Here is a 14,532-nt window from a genome sequence, read left to right as displayed (position 1 = left end):
CTCTCTCTGCCAAATAAATAAAATCTTTTTTAAGAAATGTGTTTATATTATCTGAGTAATCTCAGTATTGATCCCCTGTCATGGCTCTTTTAAAGGATCTGCATGTTGGTATATTGGGATTAAAGTCAGAAGCCATTCCTGTTCTGTAATTTTTGTCCTTAATCATGAATTTTTTGCCCTAAAAACACCATACTGATGCTTACACAAGCTAATGCTAAACATAAACCAGTTTCAGATTTAGTTTGAGAGTTATAGAGGAGTGTGTATTCATTGGCACAGTGGTAGTTCCTTAAGAAGAAATCTTAGTACATATAAAAGGTAATATTATTGACAGTAATGACTGATTACCAAAGATTACTAAATCACACTGAAGTATAAGTAGTGTTAACAGTATCCTGAGATCTTATTCATTCAAAGGCATCATCATTTTCTGAAGAAGCATCAGCAGAGCATGTTAATTTATTATAGGAGACAGTAAACCTCAGGCATATACTATTGGGAAATGGGGTTGCTATCATAATCCTTTTTTTTTAATCAGTTGGGGAGTCAGAGAATCTTCTCTTTCAGTCTTTTCCTTAAGTAACTAGTTTACATTTTTCTTTTCAGTATGTTTTATAATCACAGTTCATGCCTGCTATCCTTTGAAAACAACTACTTAACCACACTGCTTGCTTGCTTGCTTGCTTGCTTTCTTCCTATCTTAGAGAGGGAGAAAGGTAAGAGAGAGAGCATGAGAAGGGGAAGGTCAGAGGAAGAAGCAAGACTCTTAGCTGAGCAGGGAGCCTAATGCAGGACCTGATCCCGGGACTCCAGGATCATGACCTGAGCTGAAGGCAGTTGCTTAACCAACTGAGCCACCCAGGCACCCTGTTTTTTATCTTAAAGACTATACATCAGAATATTTTGTTTTGATTTTCAAAAAAGTATCTGTTTTCTATAAAATGGCTATTGCAATTTAATTGAAAAACATATGTTGAAAACTTGTTTATCTTGCTAATGACCTTATTTAGTTCAAGCTGATATTTGCTGGAATGTGTCTTATAGTGTTCACTTTAAAACTTTTTTAATTCAATTTGGAGGGAATTAATACTAGTGTACTGGTTTGTAGGTAGAGATCTTTTTGTGTTTTCCCGATAGAAAACTTTGACCTTGCCTTTTGTTTCTAGACTCTTCAGATTGAACATTTATGGGCATTTTAAATTAAGAAGACAGTCTCAACCAATGTCTGAATGTCCATAGCCTTTCTCATGTCTTGCAAGCCCAGTTGGTTTAATCTATTCTTTCTGTAGATTTTTAAGTTATTTTTCTGATTTTGGCAGTGTTTCCAGCCTTGCATCATGGTATTGAGACCAAAACAATGTGGTTTTGTTTTATTTTTTTCTTTACTCTTAACAACATAATGCTGTAAAGGACACAGAACCTCTGCTCTAAGCCCTGTCCTGTGAGACTGAGAAGTCAGTCAATAGAATCTTCTTTTCTTCACCTAGTTAGAGGGTAAGATATTAGAGGTGAGTGTGTTTTTAAAAATATCATTGTCTCGGGTGCCCGGGTGGCTCAGTGGATTAAGCGTCTGCTGGCTTAGGTCATAATCCCAGGGTGCTGTGATTAAGCCCTATACCAGGCTCCCTGCTTGGCTCCCTGTGCCACCCTCCTGCTTGTTTGTGCTCTCTTGCTCTCTCTGTCAAATAGAGAAATAAAATCTTTTAAAAATGAAATTAAAAAAACAAAAAACATCATTGTTTGATATCCCTCTTTGAATATTAGGCCTGGAAATGTAATCACATTTAACCGTTTTCAAATGTATTAAAGCACTAGAGGGTTCAAAACTTCTAATCAACTGTAAAGGAGAAACTAGAAACATTTGAAACTTTCATCAGCTTTCTTTTGGAGGCATTAAAGGTTTTGAAAAAAAACTTGATGTTGAAATCACTGTGGTTTTAAAAGGCTGAGTTTTTGATTGTTTAGATAATACCTTTTATATAGGAAAGTAACCATCTTACAGGGATCCCAAATATCTAAATATGTTTGCAAAGTTAGATGATTTTGAACTTGATGCCAACCTAGCCAGCCATTTCCCAGGGGTTTATGAAGATTGATGAAAATACTTTTTTCATACTAGTAAAATATTTCCATGTAATTACAGAGGATTATATTACTGCTATTATATGCATTTTTTAAAATTCCAATTTCTTGGGGTGACTCAGTGGTTCATTCAGTTGGATGTCCGACTTTTGATTTGGGCTCAGGCTGTCATGGGTTGTGGGACTGGCCAGAGTTGGGCTTTCTGCTCAGTGGGGGAGTCTGCTTGAGATTTACTCCCTCGCCCTCTGCCCCTTCCCACCATGCATATGCCTCCGTGAGTGCTCTCTCCCAAAATAAAGACAGTCTTTAAAATTCTGATTTCCTTTTTCTTCATTCTTTTAGATACAAAGATCAGCTAGAACATTTTGAAATTGCTTTAAAATTTTGGCTTCATTGAAGCTATACACAATGACATAAGAAAGTCTTGTATGATGCCATTATTCCACTTTTTATCCCTTAAGGATGTCTTTTATATAGTAGCTTTGTAGCTTTGTAGCTTTGTTTTCTCCTCAGAGGAACTGACTGACATGGCCAAGAATAAATTCAGTTCTTAGTGACAGAGAATAAATCAAATCAGTTTGTGTCTGTGCTGAAAGTGACTTATATTTGGTCCACAGTTAATTTTGATTTATTTATAAGTCCCTTTGGATAAATAAAAATGTTTATTCCTAATGGAAAAGATTCTTTAGATTAAAGTGAAAGGGGACACAGGAAAGTGATTGTAAATCAGAATATTATTTTTTACTTTGTTGAGAACCTTTCGTGAGGCCTGCAAAGTCAAAACTACTTTTATAATAATACAATTTGCCTGTTGCGCTCTCATTCACAAGTTGAGTTTTCCAGAGATTACACAATAAGTAATGATGTCACCACTGTGACTGCTGATAGAACATGTGCTTTATATTCTTGTGTTTTAAAAATTTCTGAGTTTTAACTTATAGTAAATAGCAATAGACATAACCCACATTGTAAAAGTGCAATCATTTTTAAGAGTTAGAAGGAGTCCTGAGAACAGAACATTTGTGAAGCACTTTTCTGTGGCATAAATTTGTAGGCTTGCCCCTTATCATTTCCTGTGTATTGTATGTTTTTTGTCTGTTTAGTGTGTTTTGGGTATTTTTTAGGAACCGTAAGCTATTCTCTTTATGCTCTCTCAGGGAATAGAAGGTGAGTTTTAGTTGTGGGTCGCAATTCAGGAGTTTGGCTCTAAATAGTTCTTGCATAAAGGTAGAAAGCTAGATATAGAGGACAGAAGAACTTTCTTCTGACAGTACGGGCCACAATGACTGTCTTGTGATATGATGTGCTGTCATCACTGGAGGGGCTCAGGCATAGATTAGACAACTATTGAGACTTATTTTAAAGCAAATTAATAGTGTTCTGGTAGGTAACTGTACTAAAAGGGATCTAATCATGTAAAGCCCCTTTACAGGACACTTAAAATCTTGCAGTTTTAGGGCTGAAACCACTTAGGCTGCCTGTGAATTCTGACACTAACAAATTGTGTGGAATTCTTGTTAGTTGGCATTGCTCAGTTAAGTTTTTTCCAGTTAAGTCTTTTGAAAAATTAAATTACAAAAATGGGCCTTTCAGTTTGTTAATTCTGTCTATTTCTCCCATATAAAATGTGGCATATTTAATCATCTTGCTTACCTTTCTTTAATGTGTTTTGTTTCAGTTGGTCGCATTATGTTTCAGCTCTTCTCAGACATATGTCCAAAAACATGCAAAAACTTCCTTTGCCTATGCTCAGGTAAATGAATTATTAAATTATTTCCAATGAGAAGTTGTGGCTTATAGTTTTATCTTGCTTCTCAGAGTAGATATTTTCTGTAAAAAGTGGCTGTAAAATGAATTTTTAGGGCATTAAAAATGCTATTTTCACTGATAAGAAATCAGGGAAGCATAAGGATAGAGACGACAAAGAAGTGGCCTCAAAAGTAAAAAAAGAAAGTACCTCTGTGTGTAACAAAGTCATCTGTAAACATTGTAGTTCATAAATTTAAATTTCAGTGTTTTGAACAAATTTACCATTCCAGATTCACAAGACTTCTAGTATTAGAAGGTAGACAAAACATAATATGGCTGTTCTTCGTTATATTTAATTGGATTTATATTTTTTAAAGTAGAAAAAAATAAAAACATGTATAATGTTATTTTAAAATAGCATTACATTTTTAAATCCTTGCTTGGATACACTTAAATACATATATGCTTTGCACCAATTCCTTGATTGCCCTCTTTTACTGGAGTAATAACTATTTCTAATCCCTCTTTTCTCCTGTTGGCATGTAGAGTCTCTGCCACACAATTTAACATTTATATGCTGCTTGATATTTATTTTATTTTGTGTGTCATTTCCTCGTTGCCTCATACTTTGTATCTCTTACAGTGCCAACATGTATGGGAGGGACTTCACAAAGGACTAATTGGATGGTTCTTTCCTTGGAAAGATGTTTATAGCTAAATTTCACTTTTTTTTTTTTCCCCAGGAGAGAAAGGCCTTGGAAAAACAACTGGGAAGAAGTTATGTTACAAAGGTTCTACATTCCATCGTGTGGTTAAAAACTTCATGATTCAGGGTGGGGACTTCAGCGAAGGTAGAGCTAAAGTTATGCTTTAACTTTATGCTTTTTTTTTTTCCATCAGTTTCTTAAGCTATTATACTGTTATAAGTGTTGTGTCACAGTGTGATGTAAATATTAAGTGGTCACTGAGTAGATGTGTAGAGCAAGAATGTATGAAAAGCAAAATACTAAGCCATTTTATTTTTATATACTTTTAATAATAATAATATAAACAGTTGGTAAATTCCCTTACAATGAACGCCAAGTACTTGTGGATTATTTTTATTCTTCCTGAATTTTGTTGGTGTGATTACTTTTTGAAATAAATGGGTTATAGAGATATTTTTTAATAGTGTTTATTATAATAGGAGTGGTCTCTTTTTTGGACTTTTATTTTCAAGATGAGGTTAACTGAAGATTTGTAGAATTTATTATAGCAGTCACAAGGTGTTAGCTTCTTCAGCAAATTGAAAGCATAAAAATAATTTAAATGTATTAATATATTTTTAATTTTCATTATAATTTAATGTAGCTCATTATTTGCAGGTAATGGAAAAGGTGGAGAATCAATTTATGGTGGATATTTTAAAGGTAAGGCTTAATATTTTATGGTCCTTTGTTTCAGTTCTGATATTAAAGCAAATTTGATCATGTACTTTTAATGAGGAGAGGTTTACTTATAGTTCACTTTTTGCATGAAACTAATGCTGCATGAAAATACTTTATTTGCATGAACTTGGGGATAAATTATATTGTAATATGTAACTTGTAATTGACAAGATTAATTAAGGCTAACTTTATGGTTAAACATGACTTTCAGCATGGAGGTTAGGCAACTATATACATGAAAACTCCTATCTTCCTGCCTAAAACTGTCAACATATTCTTTTGTTTATAGAGAATGTGGTCTTTTGCAAAATGAAAAGGTAAGAGAACAAAGCTCAGTAACACAAACTCCAATTCTGTTCCCTTGCACCCTTCCTAATAAATTTATGGAGAGCCTGGGTTAGGTTGTGGCTGGATTTCTTTAATTGCTTGAAGACTTGGAAAATTCTGTATACTGTTTCATACATGCATCTGTATCTTTTTTCTTTTCGCAATGGGTTATTAGTTCTACATCAGGGAAAAAAATTCTAGTTGTATTTTTCCCCCCTAAACCAAACAATTTCTTTTAATAAAAGTTGGCATTTCCTACCTTCTCAAAGGTTTGTATGTTTTCTTTTGTATACTAGAACTATATGATTGTGTTTTATTCCTACAGTAGTAATATTTGCATTAAGTCTAACTATTGCACTTGCCCCAAAAAGCCTTAGAAAAGTCAGTTGCAGAGATTTAAAATGGGATCCAATCTTACTAGATTTTAATGCCATGATAGCTTCAGTGTTATAATAGTCTTTTATATTTCTTTTGGGGGAAAATGGATTACTACTCTTTTTCAGAAGCCTGTTCCCAAGGTAATCATTTTTTAAAGTTTTCTATGTTTCTGTTTGTTCTAAAGAAAAATTTGTTTGTATGAATGTTACAAGGAAATTTAAATTAGTTTTGAAGATATTTCTGATGGAATTAAAATCATCTTTGAGTGATCTTTGTAACAGTTTTTCCTTTGAACCAGTAAGAAGAAGGTTCATTAGCTGGTTCTATACGCTTATAGCAATTGGAAGCTAATGTTGTAGGCCACTGTAATGTGGTGGTTCCCTGTGGCAGATACTTGTGTATCTTAAAATTATATTTTGCCCTTTAAGTTTTTGTTTTTATGGGACTTTCCTCCTTAGATAATTTTTGATCCTATCTATTAGGAGTCTGTATACTTGATTTAATTTACATACAACCTTAAACTTAATTTATGTAACTTTTAATTTTTTGCTCTCATAGTCTAGCTTCAATACAGTTGAATAATAAGTTTACCATATAGAAATTTGGCACATAAGATTATTAAACTTCTCCCATATATAGTGTGTTAAGCAAGATAATTGGAAAGTTGAAGAAAATGAGCTTTACTGGAGAGATTTTTCTAAAATCTCTTTACTGGTTTTCTCTGAAAGTTAATAGTTTACATTATCATTTAGCAAAAGTATGTTACTATTAAAAGTGACTGTTCTAAGGCTGTTTGTATAAAACATTAAATGTATATTCTTTTCCTCAAGGCTTTAAGTAGTATTTTTGATCTTTTTATGCTTTTGTATTTGATTAGTTAAAAAAATTTTTTTCTAAATATTCAGACAAGTATCTATACTGACCAGAAGAGGAATTTCATCCTTTGTTTTCTATTTATTACTGTGAACATTAATTACACTTTAAAAGTGTCTTATAATTGGAGACTGACAAATTTGTGTTTTCTTCAAACAGATGAAAACTTTATTCTCAAACATGACAGAGCGTTCCTTTTGTCAATGGCAAATCGAGGGAAACATACCAATGGTTCCCAGTTTTTCATGTGAGTAGGCATAATTCAGAGATGAGCTTTTCTTAAACAGAGAAGCGCTGTTCATGAGAAAGATGGTATAGTTAAACCAAGTTTAAATGCTAGAATTCTGTCAAATTGGACTTTGTTATTAATTTCTAACATTGCAGAAACTGGTCAGCTCTAACAGCCGCCTCAGCATTCAGCATATATCCCCCATTTGAAGGATGGTACTTAAAAGATGTAACTTGAAGATGAATCTTAATTTCAAAGTCTGTTGTCATCTTAAGAAAAGAAATTGGCTTTGACTTAAGAAGTTTGGAGGGTCAATTTACCAAAACTAGATTGGAACATTAACTGTGATCAGCATTTAAAAATTGTTCATAGACTAGGACTAGATGTGCCCTTGGCCTGGAGAACACTTGTTTTGAGTAAACCATGGTGTGGTTGCTTTTTCTCTTATTGTTGTTCTTTGAGCTAATTTGAGAGAGGTACCATTATTTTCTGATACTGTACAGAGATAAGTAACTTGGTTGTTGCATCAGCATTGTAAAAAAAACTTAAATCTTTTGTGATTTCTATGGTTAATTGAATTAACCCAGTATTGCTATCATTTCCACCAAAGTTTATGAGATTATTACTCAGGAAACTTCAGAATGCTGTATTTGCTTTTCAAAAAAAACAAGCACCTTTTCATGTATATACAGGCACAACCAAAACCTTACTTGGCATACTTTTAGTTACATTCTTTTTTTTTTTTTTTTTAAAGATTTTATTTATCTATTTGACACAGAGATCACAGGTAGGCACAGAGGCAGGCAGAGAGGCAGGGGGATTGATCCCAGATGACCTGAGCTGAAGGCAGAGGCTTAATAACCCTCGAGCCACCCAGGTTCCCCTTTTTAGTTACATTCTTATCAAAAGCTACTGTAAAACCAATTTTTATTATAATCCCAGGATTTAAAATAGGAAAGATAATTGGCTAGCATGAAGATTTAATGCTTTTGATTGGAAGTAAATCTCCATAGTTGTACTGTATATGTTGGAGAAATATTTTATTCATGGTTTTCCAGAAAAAGTTCTTGTCATCTTTCTGAATGGACAAATATGAATGGCGCTTCCCTGTCGTTAATGGAGTAAATTATTCATGTAAAATAAATCTCACATTTTAAATTTGTCTGCAAAATAGATTTCCAACATGATCTGATAAAGTTCAGATAAGGGGCATTCTGTTCATAAGAATGTCCTAAAAATGGAAAGCTGATGGAAGATGACAGGGCCTGGAGCTGTGTAGGAAAAAAGGAAAGACCAAAAACATTTGTTCCTAGATCATGTTTTGATCCCATAGAGCAGTAATTATTAATACTTCTCTACTAGAGTATTTTTTTCTTTCCTTAACCTTTTTAAAGGCCAAAAAAAAAAAAAAATAGTGGGAGATGTTTTGAAAAACTTTTTTTATAGTAATTTAATATAAAGCTATTTACTCTTTGAGGTTTCCCATTTCCATTTTTAAGCTTATCTGAACTGTGAACATGATAAACTAATGAAATTCATTGGTCAAGAAGCTACCATCTGAGGGCTCTAAAGTTTCTTTTAGATTTCCTTTTTTTAAATACGAGTACATTGAATTTATCAGGTAGCAGCAGCTTCTTTCCATTGTTACATACCAGTTAGCTTGTTTAAACAAATGTTAAGAGTAAAATCCAGTGCAGGTACATACATTAATTAATATCCAGTGTATGATGAAATTCTCCCTTCAGAAAATTTATTTTGTTTATGTTATTCAGTACTTGCCTAAGTCTTTTGTAGAAATGCTTAGTATCAAACAAAATTGCGGCCATTGCTATTTCTTCATAGTTTAATTTTACTTTGGACTGCTGTTCCTGGCAAGGAGTGCCAAATGAAAATTTTAGCATCTGTGAATTAGGATTAAAAGTTTTAAGCTTGTTTTCATAATTAACTGTAGATGGCACTAAAATCACTGTGAACTTGTGTTGAAATAAAATTTTTTACTTTTAGTTTGAAATTTACTTCTAGAAATGAGTTTGTAGTTAAAAATCTTAAAAGTAATAGTGTTTTTGTACATACAAAAAAAATCCTTTTTTTTCTCTTATTTTTTAAAAGAGCTTTTTGTAGCATGTCCTTTTTTTAATGCTAGCTCAAAGTACTGGTTCCCCACGGTTGAAGGATAAAATAAAGCTAACAATCACCTTTCTAAACAAAATACTTCCTTGCTTTTTTTTTTTTTTAAAAGATTTTATTTATTTATTTGACCGACAGAGATCACAGGTAGGCAAGGAGGCAGGCAGAGAGAGAGGAAGGGAAGCAGGCTCGATCCCAGGACCCTGGGATCATGACCTGAGCCAAAGGCGGAGGCTTTAAACCACTGAGCCACCCAGGCGCCCCACTTCCTTGCTTTTATAATAAGGGAAAATGGAAATGATGATGGCCCATAAAAAGAAAGTCTTTGAAAATCTCTGTCTTGCAAGCCCAGATAATTTTGGAGCTGAAGTAGTGAAAAAGTATAATGTACTGTCTCCAGGTTTTGTCTGTCATCCCAGCTAAGCATTCTAAAAGCTGGGCCTACAAGGGCCGCCAAAGGGTGGTGGTGCACTTCCCCTCTCACCACAGCTCTTGCTGGGGTGCCTCAAACATCTCTTCTGCATTCCAGACAGGAAAGGGTAGAGTGAGAATGGGTGGTAAAACACCAACAACTGCCTTTATATTTCTAGTTTTATAGGCTTAACAAGGACTTTTAATACAACCTTGGCAAAATTATATTTGTATTTTCATATTCTAAATAAACTACCTTGTAATTCCTAAGGAGGAAATTTGATGTCATAGTATATATGAAAATATTCCTCAAAGATTCTTGTGCTTCATTCAGTAACTAATGAAGTAATGTCTTCATTACTGACACATTTAAAACCTCCCCTTCCTAAGGCATGCATCATTTTTATTAAATGTAATTGTGCATATATTGCTTTCTTTGGTTGAAACAATTTATGTATATGGTAAAAACCAGATTTGCTTCTATAAAGCTATTCATGATTTCTGCAGTAACTGCTTTTATCTGCTATTTTAATCATGATGATTTTGCTTTGGGGGGGCCTACTATTTTTTTTGAAATAGTACTGCTCAAGAAACGTGGAGGTAGTGATAGATGGCACTGTCCCCATATATAACTGAGGAAATAATGGTTTGTTCATGTTGAGGTATTTCTGAAAGAATTGAAAGACCTGGAACCAAAGTAGTAACCAAGTTAACTTGGTATTTAGTCATTTTGTTCCTTTTATTATTTGTTGAAACCAAACACTAGGAAGAAACTGTAATAAAAGCTATAGAATTATGAGGTCTTAGAGTGGAAAGGGATTTCAAGATCATCTTGTCCAACCTTTTCCTTGTATGAATAATGCTAGGATAAAATGACACCTGAAAACATTTTTCTTTTCCTTTGGCTGTTAGTAATGACATTGTGTTAATTCTGTAATTTTCATTGTTTTTCTATACATTCATTGAAAAGATAAAGAAGGTATTGCATGAAGGAGTCATTAAAATGACTAGGTGGTTTATAGCTTTGTATAAATAACTATCACTTGGGTTAGAGCTACTGTTCTGGCTATCAGGAGACCTTGGTTCTAGTTCTATTGGCTATTTACCTTGAGTTAGTTTTGTCTTTCCTTTTTGGCTTATGAATTATCTATCCCATTTTTAAAGTAAACATTTGGATATGAAAATGTGGACATAAAAGGAAGAAGGTGTTTTGTAGGTTGATCCTCAGTTTCTGAATATGTGGAATGATTTGTGTGCAAACATCATTTTGCTTAAAGGAAAATAGTTGTAATTGCCTAATTTCCATCAGTCTGAAAGGTGCTGCAAAGAAGCTTCAGGCTCATTTGCCTAAATTAGGCAGCAGTCTTCATCAGCTGCAAACAGAACATTGATGTGGTGGTTACATTTGTCTTCCTTCACTTGGTCTGTGCAACCTTATGTACAGCCATGGAGTAGAAAGACCTGCAGAGCTTTGGTGAACAGTCTCTGTTTGTTGGCCACTGTCAGTGGTCATGATAATCATAAAAATTTAAGAAAACAAAATAATGCAGAAAAGTCAAACTTTAAGCAAAAAGTGTTAACAGGTATAAATAGGATTATAGGAGGAAAATATAAAGTAGTTCCAGGATATGTTCTAACCAGACTTGGGAATGGCTGCTTTCCTGAGTGGGAGAGAAGTGCTGATTGTTTCAGAGCAGAGCAAGGGGAGGTGAAGAGTGGTTTTGGGTTAAGGGGTTTATAAAGCTATGTTGCGATTTGGGGTAGCAAAAGTAAATTTGGGCAGAAATGCTTTTTCCTTCCACATACTCATGAATCTGTATGAGAATAAATGCTAGTAAGTGTCAGTAACCTGGGAGGTTCTAGTTTTTCTTTCTTTTGGCCAGCAGTGGGGGGGGGGGGGTAGTATCTATATGTGTACATTGCAAGATTTTTCATCAACAAGATGTTGGTGAAACTTAACCATAAACCAAATTCTCTGAGTTTCAAGTGTCATCTGTAACATCCAGTCTTAAAATCACTTAGTGTTTTGTGACATATGTATTAGCAACTTGGAAGGAGTTTTGTATCTAGTAGTGTTTGATGTGTATTACATATTATGTTAATATTAGTGCTGAATTTTTGGAGACTTTTGGAACATACAGGGAGAGCTCTGTAACATGGCTTGGTTAGTTTCCATGGCCCTTACACAAGCTGTGTGTCTCTATATCATTTGGTGCCTCTTCATGATGATGTGTAGTGTCAGGAGTTAAAGGAAAAAATTGCATGTTCAAAGCTACATTAGACAGAAATCGGTTATCTTTACATTCATACTATTTTACACCTGGAGTCACTTTTTTTTTTTTTTACAACATTCTTTGAAAACACCATATTATTTGAAATGTTGTATTCTTTTTGGCAGTAATTCATGTATCAATCCTTTATAAGAAATTAAAGCTTGTTTTTAAGTATTTCAAGATTCAATAGTCTGAAACCTTTGTAAAGAATTTTATATGACACTATATATGACATGGATTTTGGTCTGAGTATAACAGATATGTTTAAAGTATAATAAAGTTGTTTAGACTGTGTATTTTTTTTTTTTTTTTTTTACAATGGGGAAAATCAGAGATTAGGCAAGTATCGTGGCCAAAATTTGACAGAATACTTCTATACTTTCATCTCTCTTGCCTTTTTATCCTTAGAGAAGATCCTTAAAATTCTAGTTATGCATTATTATTACTATTATTATTATTTTCGGGGACTTAACAACCAAAGAAGTGTTGAACAGAAACTATAGTCCAAACTTTGCTCACTTATTCCTCATAGTGGTCTGTTGTGTTTGATGAAAAGATTTCAGATGTAGAAACATGAAAGATTTTTAACTATTTGAAGTGAATTACTAAAAAAAGAAGAGAAAGTTCCCTGAAATGTTGTTTTGAATTATCTTAACTCTGTCCTTTTCATTGAAATTTTTGCTTTCCATTGGTAGTAACTCCTCCTGGGAATTCAGATTTTTATATTCATGTATGTACTTGGGATACATTACTCTCTTGTTGAGAAAGATGTTTGTTGACTTAACTAGTTTGTAGGATTTGCAAAGCGAAATATACTGTTTGGTTTCTCACACTCTAGTGTTAACAGTATTAAGGCTCTGAGCAGATTCCCATTTTTACCACAGTGTTTTTCTTAAGCATAGTTTGTCTCTACATACATATCCTATGTGAAAGAAAATTTAGAGCCCTCCATTTTAAAAAAAGCTTTCTTGCTTTGCATAAAACTTGAAAATATTTAATTTCAAAGTTATATTGATATTAAAACATAGATTCAGTCTTGTCTTAAAAGTGTATTACAATTTATTTCTTGCCATTTTTGTGTAAAATTTACAGAAAGAGTGTTACATCGTGCGCTCCAAAGGTAATGTCTCATTACTCTAAGGCTCTCTCTTTCTTTCTTTGCTTTTATCTCTTTAATCCTATTGTTATGTGCATTGAACCATTTTAAGCAAAACTTTCTGTTTGATTTATGGCAGCAGTACATAAACAAGTGTGTTTTATTGTTTGTAGTTAAATTGTTTGTAGTTAATCCTGGGAAGTATATTTTCATTTCAGTGGCTTGTTGCCACCATGTTTCCACACTTCTTCTGGGGGAGGGCAGGGAAGAGGGTATATTGTATATAATGGTATAGATTTCATTTCAGTACAGAACTATTAATTTCTGTATAAGGCCAAAAGCTTCTTTGGTAATGGTATAATAATGTAGATTGTTTTTTGGAGTAACAGTGACACTTTTCAATTTCTAGGATTTACAAACTTTAAATGAATCCTTATGCATGTATTTTTAAAGTTCATTCAGGGGCGGAGGAAACTGGAAAATCAGTGTCTAAGTGACAGGAGAAAATGGAAATGTGAAAATACTGAAAGCTTTTATGATTTGAAATGTTTTATGGTTCTTTCTCCTTCAGGCATGTTTTCATAAGCCTGTATAAATTTACATATTGATGGTAGTCTTTGGCCTTAAGGTCTGAACTTACTTGAGTGTCAGCCCTGCATGGGTCTTTAAAACTGCATAGTTTTGAAAGATCAGTGCAATTAAGATTTGGTGGGATGGGATCTCTTTGTCCGGTTGAGTAGGACTGAATAGCTTGGACCAGGAATATCATTTCTCTCTGCCCATTTGGCAGTGTCCTCTCTTTATCCATGTCTGGTGTCAGCCTAGGGCCAGTATGCCTGCTTTACACTGTTATTTCGGCTCCTGGAATGTAGGCTGAGAACCCCGAGGGGCTTCTTTGTTAAGATACTTCCAGTATTCCTTTTTTTTTTTTTTAAGATTATTTATTTATTTATTTATTTAACAGAGAGATCACAAGTAGGCAGAGAGGGAGGCAGAAGCAGGCTCCCTGCTGAGCAGAGAGCCCCATGCAGGGCTCAATCCCAGGACTCTGAGAACAGGACCCAAGCCAAAGGCAGAGGCTTAACTCTCTGAGCCACCCAGGTGCCCCTACTTTCAGTGTTCTTAATATGCAATCCAGCCCGATATAAGTGCACATTTGTATGTCTGCCTCCTGAATTGCGGATGCGAGTGATGGACTTAATTATTCATACCACTCCAGGCACAGCAGGCCCCCTGAAGTTTGTCCCTGAAATTATTGTTGTCTTCATTTGTTTTCCCCACTGTTGCAGTAAAAGACCCAAGTTTTTTTGTCTTCAGTTGTCATTCGAATTCAAAACAAAACTGGAATCTGTCATAAAGGTAGCGATTCCATCTCAGACTGAGTCTCAAGTGGTACGTTGCTACCTCACTGCATTAACTAGAGTGTTTTCATCTTCCCATTTGCTCCAGAGTTTTGCCATCAGGTGGTTTTTACAGGACTCCTTGGTTAGCCGCTGTGGCAAATTGAATTGGGTTTTGTGTGTTTTAGAAAAATCTGTGGGCTTTTCCTCCAAAAATCTG

At 34.1% G+C, this 14,532-nt stretch overlaps 1 protein-coding gene across 10 annotated transcripts in view; it reads left to right on the top strand.

Annotated features, from left to right (window-relative positions):
* NKTR (natural killer cell triggering receptor) overlaps nucleotides 1-14,532 on the top strand; it is a 62,375-nt gene that overhangs the window by 23,828 nt on the left and 24,015 nt on the right. For 2 of the 10 annotated variants that reach the window (XR_014309948.1, XR_014309949.1), the window contains exons 3-7: nucleotides 3,761-3,835; nucleotides 4,575-4,682; nucleotides 5,196-5,240; nucleotides 6,996-7,083; nucleotides 12,969-12,996. Coding sequence is in view for 3 of the 10 variants with exons in the window: in XM_082724366.1 (XP_082580492.1) it covers nucleotides 3,761-3,835; nucleotides 4,575-4,682; nucleotides 5,196-5,240; nucleotides 6,996-7,083 (316 nt within the window). In the remaining 7 variants the exon portion in view is untranslated. Of the gene's footprint in view, nucleotides 1-3,760; nucleotides 3,836-4,574; nucleotides 4,683-5,195; nucleotides 5,241-5,547; nucleotides 5,576-6,995; nucleotides 7,084-7,103; nucleotides 14,074-14,532 lie in introns of those variants that run through there. The other 8 variants (XM_082724366.1, XM_082724362.1, XR_014309950.1 and 5 more) reach the window with 7 other exon arrangements.

Source organism: Mustela nivalis (assembly GCF_964662115.1).
Source record: "Mustela nivalis genome assembly, chromosome: 1".
Taxonomy (NCBI): Eukaryota; Metazoa; Chordata; class Mammalia; order Carnivora; family Mustelidae; genus Mustela; species Mustela nivalis.
Note: the sequence above shows the minus strand (reverse complement) of the source record. Positions and strands in the feature narration are given on the sequence as shown.